The sequence below is a fragment of the Mercenaria mercenaria genome, chromosome 5 (assembly GCF_021730395.1).
Source record: "Mercenaria mercenaria strain notata chromosome 5, MADL_Memer_1, whole genome shotgun sequence".
Taxonomy (NCBI): domain Eukaryota; kingdom Metazoa; phylum Mollusca; class Bivalvia; order Venerida; family Veneridae; genus Mercenaria; species Mercenaria mercenaria.
This window is the reverse complement of record NC_069365.1, coordinates 69242880-69256115: the sequence shown is the minus strand read 5'-3', so window position 1 is coordinate 69256115 and position 13236 is coordinate 69242880. Positions and strand designations below refer to the sequence as shown.

The following is a 13236-nucleotide window of genomic DNA, read 5'->3' as shown; positions in this document are numbered from 1 at the left end:
AGTATACTATATGATTTTTCTCCTTTTCTTTTAATGAAATGTTTTTGAACAAATACCTTTTTTTGTTTTTTTGTTACGATTTTAAAGAATTGAATATTAACTGTTTGTTGTTTTTTTTTTTCTCAATATGGTTGTACTAAAAAAATATTCTTATATATCATGAATAATTTTTTGTTTGCAAGTTTTATCTTTAAAAAAAAAACAAAAAAAACAACAACGAAAAATCAACAGAGGGTTTAGGAATGATGATAATTTTTTTTTACCTTAAAATTCTGTGATATTTCGATATTATACTAACTTGCTATCACAAAACTTAAGTCAACATATAAATCAAAAAGTTTGAAAGAGTTTTCTTTACCTCAATGGTCCTTGAAATTATTCATCTGTAATTTAATATTCATCAAATTTATAATATTATATCTTTCTTCAGTAAATACTAGCAATAAATTACACGCTGTTTTGGTGTTTTATGAAAAGATGAGTTTGGATAAGGTGACGCTTAAAACACCTGTCTTTGGTTTCTGTACTCAGTTAACGCTCGTAATGAAGAAAAAACTTTGGCGCAAAGATAAATGGGAGGTCGTACAATTTATAAAAGTCAATAATATTTTTCTTTATTCCTTATTACGAGGTTTTTAGAGACTGTATCGACTATCCTAAGACGCGCTTGGACGCACTTGCGGCAATTTTTCTATTGGAGGATAAACTAGCTTCATACACACCACACGCTTTGGTTTAAAGTCAGTTGGATTTGCGTTTAAGAGGAGAATGAAGTGCACTTGATTAATTTTATCTGAGTCATTATCTAATGGAACATGTTCTTAAATAGATGAAGATGTTTAAGTGTCTAATTAATACAAAGCAGGCAAATAAATTTTGGAGCTAATATTTTGAAGAAATGAATTTGACAGTATTCTTATTGGAGTTTTACAATAGATGGTAAAAGATATTTGTCTCTTTTTGCATTTTTTTTTTGCTCTTCTTTATTATTCTTTCTGCTTTATTTCTGCTATTTATGTGCTCCAAAATAATGTAACATTGCGCAATGACAACGATGGATGGAAAATACTTGTTATCTGTCAAACTTTCAGGTTTTATCTGTAAATTGAAGAATTCTTTCTTCACCTAAGGTGAGAATTGAAATCAGGATTAAGGGTATCAATGAATTTATCCAATGGTATCTATATGTCTAGAAATAATGTTTTAACTATTGAAATGAAGTCTTTGCACAAGGTTTGCAGTAAATCTTTGTTCCTTAAGCCACACTTTGAAAATGTTGTCTCATATTGTGTAATATGGATTTTCATTTGTATACTTTTCATATAGGCCTCTAACTAAAGAAACAATTTGGATTTATCATCTAACTCGAGGGCTCTTTGAACAAGCCAGGAACAAATTCTTGTTTAAATAGACTCAAGTCACCATGCTATAATGAAAACCATCAGTGGCAATATTTTAACAAAACGCGAATAAAAGTTGTTACAAATTCTGTAAATATGCATTCAAACATGACACGATGGACAATTAATTCTATTACAATGTAGTTTGTGTATTTTACAAGAAACTGTTACGGGGATTTAAGAATAGGGATAGTGTTTAAAGAATAAAAATATTAGTTAAGGGCCAACCACCAAACTGTTTAAATAGACTTTTTTATTTGTACAAAGATTTTGATGTTGGTTTCAAAAACACTGCATTGATTGACCATCAGTTAAGTAGTAACTACACTTGAACACACAATGCCGCTGTTTCGCTTGTAGTGCATAACCTGTTTTGTCAGTGCAAAAAAAATTTCTAATTTTTTATATTTGAATGGATTTGATTTATTTTGAAAGAAGATAGGAAAAAAAGTGAAATTATACCATTATTGATCATTGCTAATGGAGTTTATAACGACATCAAATTGAGCACTGCATACAAACAAGGTAAAACATGTCATGAATACTAATGCAGTATAAGTGATTAGTTTTGCAACTAGTTTTAGTCGTTGTAAGAGCTTCACTTCTGTTACGGCGATTAAACAAAACAAATCTGAAATACGGAGGATCGGAATCAGTGAATAAATGTGTTTTTTAATTGAATTGAAGAAAAAATGGAACCTTATGACTTATGTCAGGTTTCAAAAACAGTTTAATTTTCCGTTAAGTGGTTTTCAAGTTTCAAGATGGTTTAAAGATAGTTAAAATGTTTTTAGAATGTTGTTTAGATAATTGTGAGCGTTTCTGATATTGATGGATAATAAAACCATTGAAAATCAATTTAGGCATTTAACTAATTGTGAATTACACTGTTTCTCAGATATTTATCTCATTCAAAAATCAGCTTTCTAATTTTTCTTCTTTGATAATGCTTTTTTTTTCCCCCCAAAAAAAATATTCAATTTGGTTCTTGGACAACTTTTGTATGAAACAGATTGGAACCACTGCCTTATATAATGTTTTTTTTTTTTTGCATGATTTTAATAGGCAACTTACAGGGTATGGACACTTTGTTTTGCTGCATCTCTGTGATTCCAGCTTGTATATAAGTTTTGATTCCATAAATTGTACTTTTATTATTTTTTTTAAACTTTATTCTGAATGTATTTTTTGTATTTTTCAGAATAGTAGCAGCCAAGATTTTCTCATGAAATAACAACTGAAGCAACCGAATATCATCTTCATCATGGCTTCTCTCGCCATATTCACCATCATCATTATTGGTCCAGCTGCTATTGCAGTAGTAAACGCTGAGAATCCCACCATCCGGTTCAACATCAGTGAAGAAGTGCGGAGTGGACAGAAAGTTGGGAGTATACCCACAGCAGCCAAACAGTTTTTGAATACTACTGCTTCCAGTTTATTATACACTTTCTTGCCACCAACGGATGCCAATACATTATTCAGTATTCACGATGAAAGTGGGGACATATTTACTTCAGTTGTAATTGATCGGGAAGATGTGTGCAAATATGACCTTGTTTGTAAGATTGACTTTGATGTGGCTGTACGATCGGTAGATAACGGTTACTTCCAAATTGTATCTGTGCAGATCTACATTGATGATGAAAATGACAACTCTCCATTGTTTCCTATGGATGTTTACCACCTAAATATTTCCGAAGGCACAAGTTCCGGTTCATACAATATTCAGCCGGCTGTAGACAAGGATCTAGGGGGAAATAACTCTATTCAGTCTTACCATCTTGTACTTAATCCAGATTCTCAGGGCTATTTTCAATTAATTGCGAATAAAAATCTTGTTGGAACATTTATGCTGAAATTGGTCTTGCAGAAAGTTTTGGACAGAGAAGAAAAGGACACTTACACATTGGAGATCGTGGCCAAAGATGGCGGAAATCCCCCAAATACAGGAACGTTGAAAGTTGTAGTCCACGTCTTAGACACCAATGACAATACCCCAGAATTTACAAGCCTCGTGTATAACATTTCAATCAAAGAAAATTTAGCTGCAATGGAAACCATTCTGAATCTAACAGCCACGGACAGTGATCTTGGAGAGAACGCAAGGGTAACCTATAGAATAAGTGAATTCCAGAAAAACAGAGACATTCTTGATGAATATTTCTTGATAAACGAAACAACTGGTGAATTGAAAGTGAAATCAGATTTGTCAACAATTGCAGGGGAAACGTACAGATTCATTGTTGAAGCAGTGGATCATGGGGTGGTTCCATTGTTTTCACAAGCTGAAGTTGTAGTTCATATTGAAGATTACGGAAACAACGCTCCGGTTGTCAGTATTAGCTACATCTCTCCCGGAAATACTGGTTTTGTTAATGTTTCGGAAAATGCAAGGAACAACAGCTTTGTTGCTCATGTGAATGTGGAAGACCAAGACAGTGGTTTGAATGGAGAAGTCAGATGTGAAATATCGAATAGCTACTTCTCTGTTGTTCCTATGGACAAAGGATTCAAAGTTGTTGTGAATGCTGTTTTGGACAGAGAAGTACTGAATGCATACAATCTGACAGTAACTTGTTTTGACAAAGGTAGCCCCGTCATGAGCGGTTCGACACATTTTATTGTACGTATTTCAGACTACAACGACAATAAACCTGGTTTTGTCCAGCCAACTTACGCTGCAAAGTTAACTGAAAACAATAAAGGAAATGAAGAATTACTGAAAGTTTCAGCTACCGATCCCGATGAAGGCAGAAATGCTGTCGTTCACTATGCAATGCATGGGGATGCTCTGGGAAGATTTGTTGTTGATAGCGCAACTGGAGTCGTCAGAGTAAATGAAATTTTCGATCGAGAAAAAGAGCCTGTCATAACATTTCGAGTTCTTGCGATTGACAGTGGTTTTCCTACAGCACTTACTGGAACTGCCACAGTGACTCTTACCCTAACAGATAAAAATGACAATCCACCAACATTTAACAAAACTGTTCATGGATTTAAAATCTTTGAAAACCAGCCTACAGGTACTGATGTAGCCATGTTACAAGCCTTTGATCTGGATGATGGAGTTAATGCAGAATTTGATTTTTCTATTGAATCCGAGTATATAGACAACATTCCATTTGTCCTGTTTTCTGATGGTCTTTTGAAAGCAAACAAGCAGTTGGACAGGGAGGAGAAGAGCAGATATGACTTTGTTGTCATAGTTACCGATCATGGTGAAAATCAACAGAGCAGTTTGGCGCACGTAACTATTATTGTAGAAGATGTTAATGACAATCGTCCAATTATTACATTCCCGAAACCGACAAATAAAAGTGTTACTGTATTGTACCCAGACTTTGAAAGTGAGTATGTAGCAACCATTGAAGCATATGACCTTGATGAAGGAAGAAATAAAGAGCTACAGTTTTCTATAAGAGCTGGAAATGAACTGGGAATATTTAAAATTGACAAGAACTCTGGAGTAATATTCTTTGACAGTCAAGTAGATATTGGTTCGGATAGAGATATTGCTCTTGACATTGCTGTAGCCGATAAAGGAGAAACTCCCCTAGAAACTGTGACGACTCTTGAAATTCAACTGAAATACACGAATGCTACATTCCTGGCATCAGCAGATTCTTTGAGTAATTCCAAATATATCATCATTTCCGTTGTTGTTGTGGTTGTGACCTTGGTAATTTCGGGAGCAATAATTGCAGTCATCCTTGTCCTACGTACATTGGACCGAAAACGAAAAATGGAACAAGGGAATGATTCTGCCCAGACGTTAGATTCCGATTTTGGATTTACGCAGGTGACACAGAACCATACCATACTTTCTACAGATACGTTGTCATCTGGGTCAGGGGAAGGCCACGACCTTATAAAGAAGAAGGAAGTCAGTTTCGTCCTCGACAACAATGATTCTTTCAACTACCATCAACAGTATCAGAATGGTAACATCTCCATGGCGTCACAAGACAAACCATCTAAGGTATATATTAATCTTAAAAATTTATTTGAAACTAGTTTTCAGATATTTCGTTATGTTAAAATTTACAAAATGAAATTAATGAACTAAAGAAAGCCTACTCATGAACGAAACAAATCCGTTTTGGCTGACATGGCAAACTGGTATGCAAGTGAAATAAAACACTTTTACTATTCCATCATGTTCGGACCTTACGGAATACCCTATTGTGATAAAATTACAACATTTTGTTTTGCTATGGTTTGAGCCACACAATGCCAGAAAAGGTCCCGACAGTTATATTTGTCAGGAATTTAGAAAATTAATTGAATTGAAACCTCTGCATTTTGCCCAGTTCATGCATAGCAGGAAAAAAAGTTTCAATAAATTTCAGATCTTAAATTTTATTTTTTTTTATTTTATTTTATTCCAACGTTTGACATCTGTATCATGAGGTAGTTTTAGAAAGAGTATTTAGTAAAGCAGGCATCAAATTACAAGTTAAAACTTGATGAATTAGAAATGCCGCAAAAGTTCGTCGAAGGATAATTACTTGATAAACTTAAAGGATGTAAACAAACTTATTCAGTTAGTAAATATTTGAAACACGTTTAAACATTCAAGAGTATATAATCATTACTGTTATAATGTTAATATTTTTAGAAACTACAAATTAAAATTTACGCCTGTATTTTGTGTATTTACATTGTGCAATAGATTTTATAGCGCTAGTGTGTTTATTCCCTGAAAATCAATTCTCCAAATTACTAGTATTTGTCAGATAATTGTAAAGAGTGCAAGGTATATTTCATATAATGACATATTTATTTACTTTAAATAGCTTGCGGCAAATACAAGACTTCATTTAATAAAAAAAAAGTAAATAGTGCAAACAAAAAAATACCGGAATTTGAAACTCGAATCTTAATTTAAGCAAGGCTTCAAAGGAGTAGTAAAATGAGCCGCGCCATGAGAAAACCAACATAGTGGGTTTGCGACCAGCATGGATCCAGACCAGCCTGCACATCCGCGCAGTCTGATCAGGATCCATACTGTTTGCTAATGGTTTCTCTAATTGCAAAAAGCTTTGAAAGCGAACAGCATGGATCCTGACCAGACTGGGCAGATGCACAGGCTGGTCTGGATCCATGCTGGTCACAAACGCACTATGTTGGTTTTCTCATGGCACGGCTCAAATGATGGAAAATGATAAAGCTGAAATTATTTTTTTAACTTTTCATATGAATTGTATGATATTAGCGTATGAATTACAGTTAAATTGTATACGATATTGTCAGGTTACCTAATACTTCTAATTTACAATTTGAAGTGACGGCTAAATAGACTTTATTCAGTGTCCTTTATCTCACACTGTTTTCAGAATTGATATCGGGTGTCGAATTTTGTAAATTGAAAGGGATTTACAATTCTTAAAATTGGGGTCTAGATTGATGACCCCGGGATTAAGTAAAGCATCAAATATAAAATGACGTGTATTTTTGGGGTCAGGTTGCCTCTGCAGTTTGAAATTATACCCCTGTCACTTTTGATGATATGACGTATAACTAGTCCACTAATCTTGATCTGACTTGGTATTTTGACTGTTCTTTGCTGAAAATTTGAAATAATTTGATGAAATTAAGATATTTAAAAAAGTAAGGAATGAGAGAATTTTGCACACTTTTCTTACTATCTGTATATCAGTAAAGGAAAATTGGGTTTTAGTATTCGGGGAGGTTTATTTCGAACAAAGGTAGATTTAGAGATTCAAGCGTTAACTGCCGATAAATGTAGATGATTTTTTCGATTATATGACCATTTTTGTTTAGATAAATATCTTTTTTTCCTTTGATTTTTAAATGAAGTTGGTGATAAACGATAAGAAAGGAAAAGTTAAAAGCCATCATATAAACCGATAAACTTTGTATTGTATACCACTATGGAGCCCAGAATCCAAGTCAAACATAATTTATGGTGTGTTATATTGTTATGTGTTGTAATTATGTATTATTAGCTCTGAAATGATTAATTATAGTAATTTCAACACCTTTTTACTGAATTTGGAATGAGTTATACACTTTTGAACAAAAGAGAGAGCACTAAAATTAAAAATTTTTACATGAGATTTTAAAAAGTGTTGATGATCAGTCACACATTTTGAATTCAAAAATGATGAGATTTTAAGCTCATTTTCAATATTTACTTTTGTTTCATTTCAGTCATCGTTACGGTATTCAGCGCGCACAGACCTGTCTCAGAATGTCCTTGACACACGGGAACTTCAGAACGAGGCTAACGCTCAGCTACAGACTATCAAGTTACAGCAGATGATGCTGCAGAGCCGAGCGAAACAGTGGGTACAGCAACAACAACAACAGGTTAGTAAAATGCCTAGGCTCGGACATAAAACCTATCTGCCGGTCAGATATCATTGGTTAGATATTAAATTCCGATTTTGTGACCTGTTTACTGTTGAAAAACTAGGGGAAAAAAGCCATAGTAAAATGTAAACAAGAACTTTCTTTTTTTAAGTTCTCATTTTATTTACATTTGCTGATGCAGTAGAAATGAAATTTTTATTGAAATTTAACATGTTCTGAATTTATTGCCTATAACGTTTACCATCTAATTTGCAGTATGGAATAGTGGCACATGAAGACCACCATAGCGATGGTTCGGCAGAGACAATTGGTAGTGACAGTGGTCGTGGATGTAGTGAAGAAGATGATGTTTTCAGCACTCCCTCTGCTGGTAAGTAATTTCTGTCTTGATAATGAAGGATTTGTCACACATGAATATTGGGAAATTTCACAGAAAAAATTCACACAGTATTGAACATTTTTGACGCATCTTTCAAGTGAAAGGATAATGAAGTAGTTTTAAGTCATTTTTCGGTCTTCTACTAGAACTGCCTTTATTTATTATATTAATTTACAGTAGAAAATTGTTTAGTATATATTATGTTAGTTTATTGTTTCTTTCATTAAATTATTGATTCTTCATTTCGTTTTCAGATGACCCAAAGTTATTCGAGATATCTAGTCCCGAGTCTCAGCACAGTTACCACCCGCAGCCAGTGGATCCATACAACCAGCCTTGTGGTTCATACATCAAGCAGCCTTGGACACGTAAACCCCATTTAGCACATAAAGATTACAAATCTAGTCATAGCCAACTTGGATTAAACAGAAACTTAAATGTTCGACATTCAGTGCATTTAGAAAATATTCCAAGTCGATATACAGATGTAAGTCAGAATCGGTCTTCATGGGGTAGTGCATTTTATGGAGGGCTAGGACCAATGGATTTTACCGGGGATTCTGCCCTTCATTCGTTTTTCGACAAAACACCTGTAATAATGCTGAATAGAGATGACGACGATAATTGCTCAACGACAACATCTGGAAGTTATACCATACAGTCGGAGGAAATTTTGTGATTCTGTTGTAATGACCAGTTGTTTATTCAGCAAATTAACTGTGATAAACAATAATTGGAATATTTATGATAGTTTATATTGTTCACAGAACAGAGGAAAAATGGTGAATGCTTACAGTTTGTTTTGTGCAGCATGACACTTGACTTCTGTAATCATTTTTCCTACCTGATGTTACATTTGAAAAACAAATGTCATCACACTGACATGACAAACATCTAAGTTTGAATAATAGAACTAATCTGTAACTTGTTAAACCCTGTTACATCAGAATGTGTCATTTTCAAAGCCATTCCACAATCCAGTCCGTATCGCCGAGACACAGCAGTATTCACCACGCAGGGAGCCAGCACAAGGACAGGCAATCGCAGTTGTGAAGGTAAGAGGAATGTTTGCCAAGTTGTACTTCTAACAACAGATTATCAAATTGTGCTGTCAAATTTCATGTTAATATCATTGTAAAATATTAGGGTTCAGATTTTTTATTTTGGGAATTTGGTAGTAAATTTTTGCTTTTGCCTCTGTAAGTTGGACTTAATCCAGTAATACTAAAATTATTTAGATTAATTTTGAAAAGATTTTTTTTTTCATATGATTTTTTCCAATGAATTTTACTTGGTTAAGATCAGGTTTTTTAATCAACAATGAACTTCACATTATACTGCATTAATGTTTTCTGGCTTATTCAAACATTGAAACACTAAGAAATGTTTAAAGTTTAACCTGCTAGTTTTCGATAAAAGAATTTTAGAATATTTTTATATCTATGTATTAAGGAAATTTCTTGCTGGTATTTTGGTGACAAATTATCTTAAGATAGGTCTCAATTCTGAATAATTGCATTAGTGTGTGGTTTATCATTGGCTACCTGTCGTTTAACCGGAATTTAAACATCACTTTAAATCCTGTTCAAATTAATTTATATTTAAAGTAAACTCTCTTTGAAGATTTATGAGTATCAAGGGTGTCAGAGTCAGTTTCTGTTGTAGAGTTGTTAAAAATAAATCTGTACTTGATTTCTGTATTCCTTGAAACTTGAAATGTTAAAAATGAATTGAAATAGATTTTTTTACAGCTTAATAAAAGCACAGAAGTAACAAATTTATTATTCCTCATGCTAAATTTCTAAAATTTTATTTTACTTTTTCAGGGAGATTGATGGAGCTGTATGACCACAATTGACTTCCCAGCATGCCGCAGTTGCAATGGTAAAATTCGTTAAAGGATGGAATAAAATCCATGCAGGTATGCACACAGTTTTTATTGTTTCATTTGTCACTCAGAAATTCATAAAAACTCAGTAAAATTTACATTTAATGTACAAAAATGCATAAAATTTTTCATTTTTTTTACCACCCACACTGCTAAGTGAAAATGTTTAAAGTATGAAAAAAAGTTCATCAGTGTACATGTACAAAAATTATGTTTTATTTATTTTGATTCTGCCTTTGTGACCAGTGTAGATCATGATCGGCCTGCACATCCATACAGTCTGATCAAGATCTGCACTGTTTACTATTTAGTCAGTATCTTTTTGGTAAACATCCTTTTAAACAGTTATTGGCACTGTCCAAATTGAAAGATAGACAAGATCATTATGGAAATTTAGCAGGGTAAGGGTTAGACAATTTATACTGATAGCCACATATAAAATATTGATATTAAAGTAGATGGAAAGGATAAACATACAAACATTCTTAGTTGACATTATTAAAACTGTAATCACAGATCAGTTTTTTAATGAAACTTTGAATGTCTTCATATGAGCTGCACCATGAGAAAACCAACATAGTGCATTTGCGACCAGCATGGATCCAGACCAGCCTGCACATCTGTGCGGTCTGATCAGGATCCATACTGTTTGCTTACGGTTTCTCTAATTGCAAAAGGCTTTGAAAGTGAACAGCATGGATCCTGACCAGACTAGGCAGATGCACAGGCTGGTCTGGATCCATGCTGGTCGCAAATGCACTATGTTGGTTTTCTCATGGCGTGGCTCAGATTGTTTCTCTGTCATCTGAAAAGGAAAACATTTCCCTGAAACATTTTCCAAGTAACAATTTGATCAAGATAAGCTAAAAAACCACTTCATGCAGTCCTAATTAAACCTTACTAATTTGCATTTTAATTAAACAAACGGGCTAAATCAATACCTTAAGAAATAAAACAGATATTAAATAGGCATATATTTCTGATAAATGATCAGCATGCAAGTTTAAACTCCCTGTGGAAAATTAAACGAGTACAACCTCCTGAATAATTCATTTCATCTTAAAGTAATTGTAGGGATATCTAGATATGGTGACTCCCTTTGGTTTTTTTCCAAGGTTATTAAACCAAGTTTGGAAACCAGTGTCAGAACTCCAGCATATGATTGAATGAATCTAAGCTCATTCTTGAAATGGACCAATGGCAAGGCTGTATTCTTAGACTGGTCTCCAAACTTAAGCGTTTAAAATTTATAACTTCAGAACCAGAATAAGCTGGAACAGTCAAAAATGTTATGCCTAACACTAGACCTGAAGTAAGGCTGAGCTTTTTGCACTATGTACATTGATGAGAATCTTATTGCCTATTTCCAGGTCATAGTTTCACAGTACATCAAAAAGAAACCCAGATGTAGGATGATGTCCTATACAGGTGGGATGACTGTCTATACAGGATGACGGTCTGTACAGGGTGACAGTCTATACAAGATGACAGTCTATACAGGGTGACGGTTTATACAAGATGAATGTCTGTACAAGATGATGACCTGCACAAGGTGACAGTTTATACAGGGTGAATGTCTGTACAGAATGACGTTCTGCACAGGATGACAGTTTATACAGGATGACAAATATACAAGGATTGGGACGGATTAGCATTGCCACCTTGAGACACCCATACACAAGAAAGGGAAAAACTTTTATGTACTTAAATTGTATTTGGACACTGTCTTGACGATTTATTGAAACCAAAAACTGTAGATTATTATTTCTGTGAATAAAATAAGTTAACAGATCAAGCCCATGTATTACCATATTGATATTATTGAAGCATAGGCAGTCTGTGTCAGACTACACTGACCAATGACATGATAGGAGTTTTATAATATGCTAAATTGCTTCACATAAGATTTTGTAGACAAGAATGTAGAAATTGTTACAGATTGTAAATCTGTTATGTTTTAGTGCTTACAGATAGGTCCAATACCATCATATTTATTTGTGTGATGATGGTAGAAGCTTGCTCAGGTGCTAGGTTGTGTGAGACCAAAGTTGAAGTAAAAATTTCTAGCAGTGTTACATAAATGCGGCAGATTAAGCTTTAAAAAATTGTAGACTGCAGTTTTAACTTGTACTTAATAGGTACACATGATTTTGTTTTATGTAAAAGGTGCTTATTGTAAAGTTTATTGTATATTTTATTTGTTGTTGTAGATCCTAGTGCAAGCTAAAACATTGTTCAAATGATCTCAAATTGATAAACATAAACATTTAAATATCTAACTTGCTTTTTGTTATACTTTTGATAAATCAGTAGTCCACTCCATATGATTCCTTCTATTTTCCAAACACTGAAGAGTTTGCCATTTTTAGCTCACCTGAGCCAAAGTCTAAGGGTGAGCTATTGTGATCACTCACCGTCCATCGTCCGTCCGTAAATTTTTACTTTAAACAACATCTCCTCATAAACCGCTAGGCCAATTTCATCCAAACTTCACAGGAATGTTCCTTGGGTGAAGCTCTACAAAAATTATTCAAAGAATTGAATTCCATGCAGAACTCTGGTTGCCATGGCAACCGAAAGGAAAAACTTTAAAAATCTTCTCAAAAACCAGAAGCCCAAGAGCGTAGATATTTGGTGTGAAGAATTCCCTAGTGGACCTCTACCAAGTTTGTTCAAATCATGACCCCGGGGTCAAAATTGAACCCGCCCAAGGGGTCAGATTATTTTTACATAGGAAAATCTAAAAAAAAGTCTTCTCAAAAACCAGAAGCCCTAGAGCTTAGATATTTGACATGTAGCATTGCCTAGTGGACCTCTACTAAGTTGTTCAAATCATGACCCCAGGGTCAAAATTGACCCCACACCAGGGGTCACTTGATTTTACATAGATTTCTATAGGAAAATATTCAAAAATTAAAAAAAATAAACCAGAAGGCCTAGAGCTTAGATATTTGACATGTAGCATTGCCTAGTGGACCTCTACAAAATTTGTTCAAATCATGACCCCCGGGCTCAAAATTGACCCTGCCCCAGGGGTCACTTGATTTTACATAGGAAAATCTTGAAATTTTTTCTAAAAATAAACCATTAGGCCTAGAGCTTAGATATTTAACATGTAGCATTGCCTAGTGAACCTCTACAAAATTTGTTCAAATCATGACCCCCGGGTCAAAATTGACCCCGCCCCAGGGGTCACTTGATTTTACATAGGAAAATCTTCAAAATTTTTC

At 34.1% G+C, this 13236-nt stretch overlaps 1 protein-coding gene across 5 annotated transcripts in view; it reads left to right on the top strand.

Annotated features, from left to right (window-relative positions):
- Positions 1-12285, top strand: part of LOC123558500 (protocadherin-11 X-linked-like) — a 46348-nt gene extending 34063 nt beyond the window's left edge. For 4 of the 5 annotated variants that reach the window (XM_053543845.1, XM_053543846.1, XM_053543843.1 and 1 more), the window contains 6 exons: positions 2602-5382; positions 7578-7736; positions 7995-8109; positions 8373-9173; positions 9945-10039; positions 11377-12285. In XM_053543845.1, coding sequence (XP_053399820.1) covers positions 2665-5382; positions 7578-7736; positions 7995-8109; positions 8373-8797 — 3417 coding nt within the window. In that variant the 5' untranslated portion in view covers positions 2602-2664 and the 3' untranslated portion in view covers positions 8798-9173; positions 9945-10039; positions 11377-12285. Of the gene's footprint in view, positions 1-556; positions 940-2601; positions 5383-7577; positions 7737-7994; positions 8110-8372; positions 9174-9944; positions 10040-11376 lie in introns of those variants that run through there. The other variant, XM_053543842.1, reaches the window with a different exon arrangement.
- Positions 12286-13236: the final 951 nt, after the last annotated feature.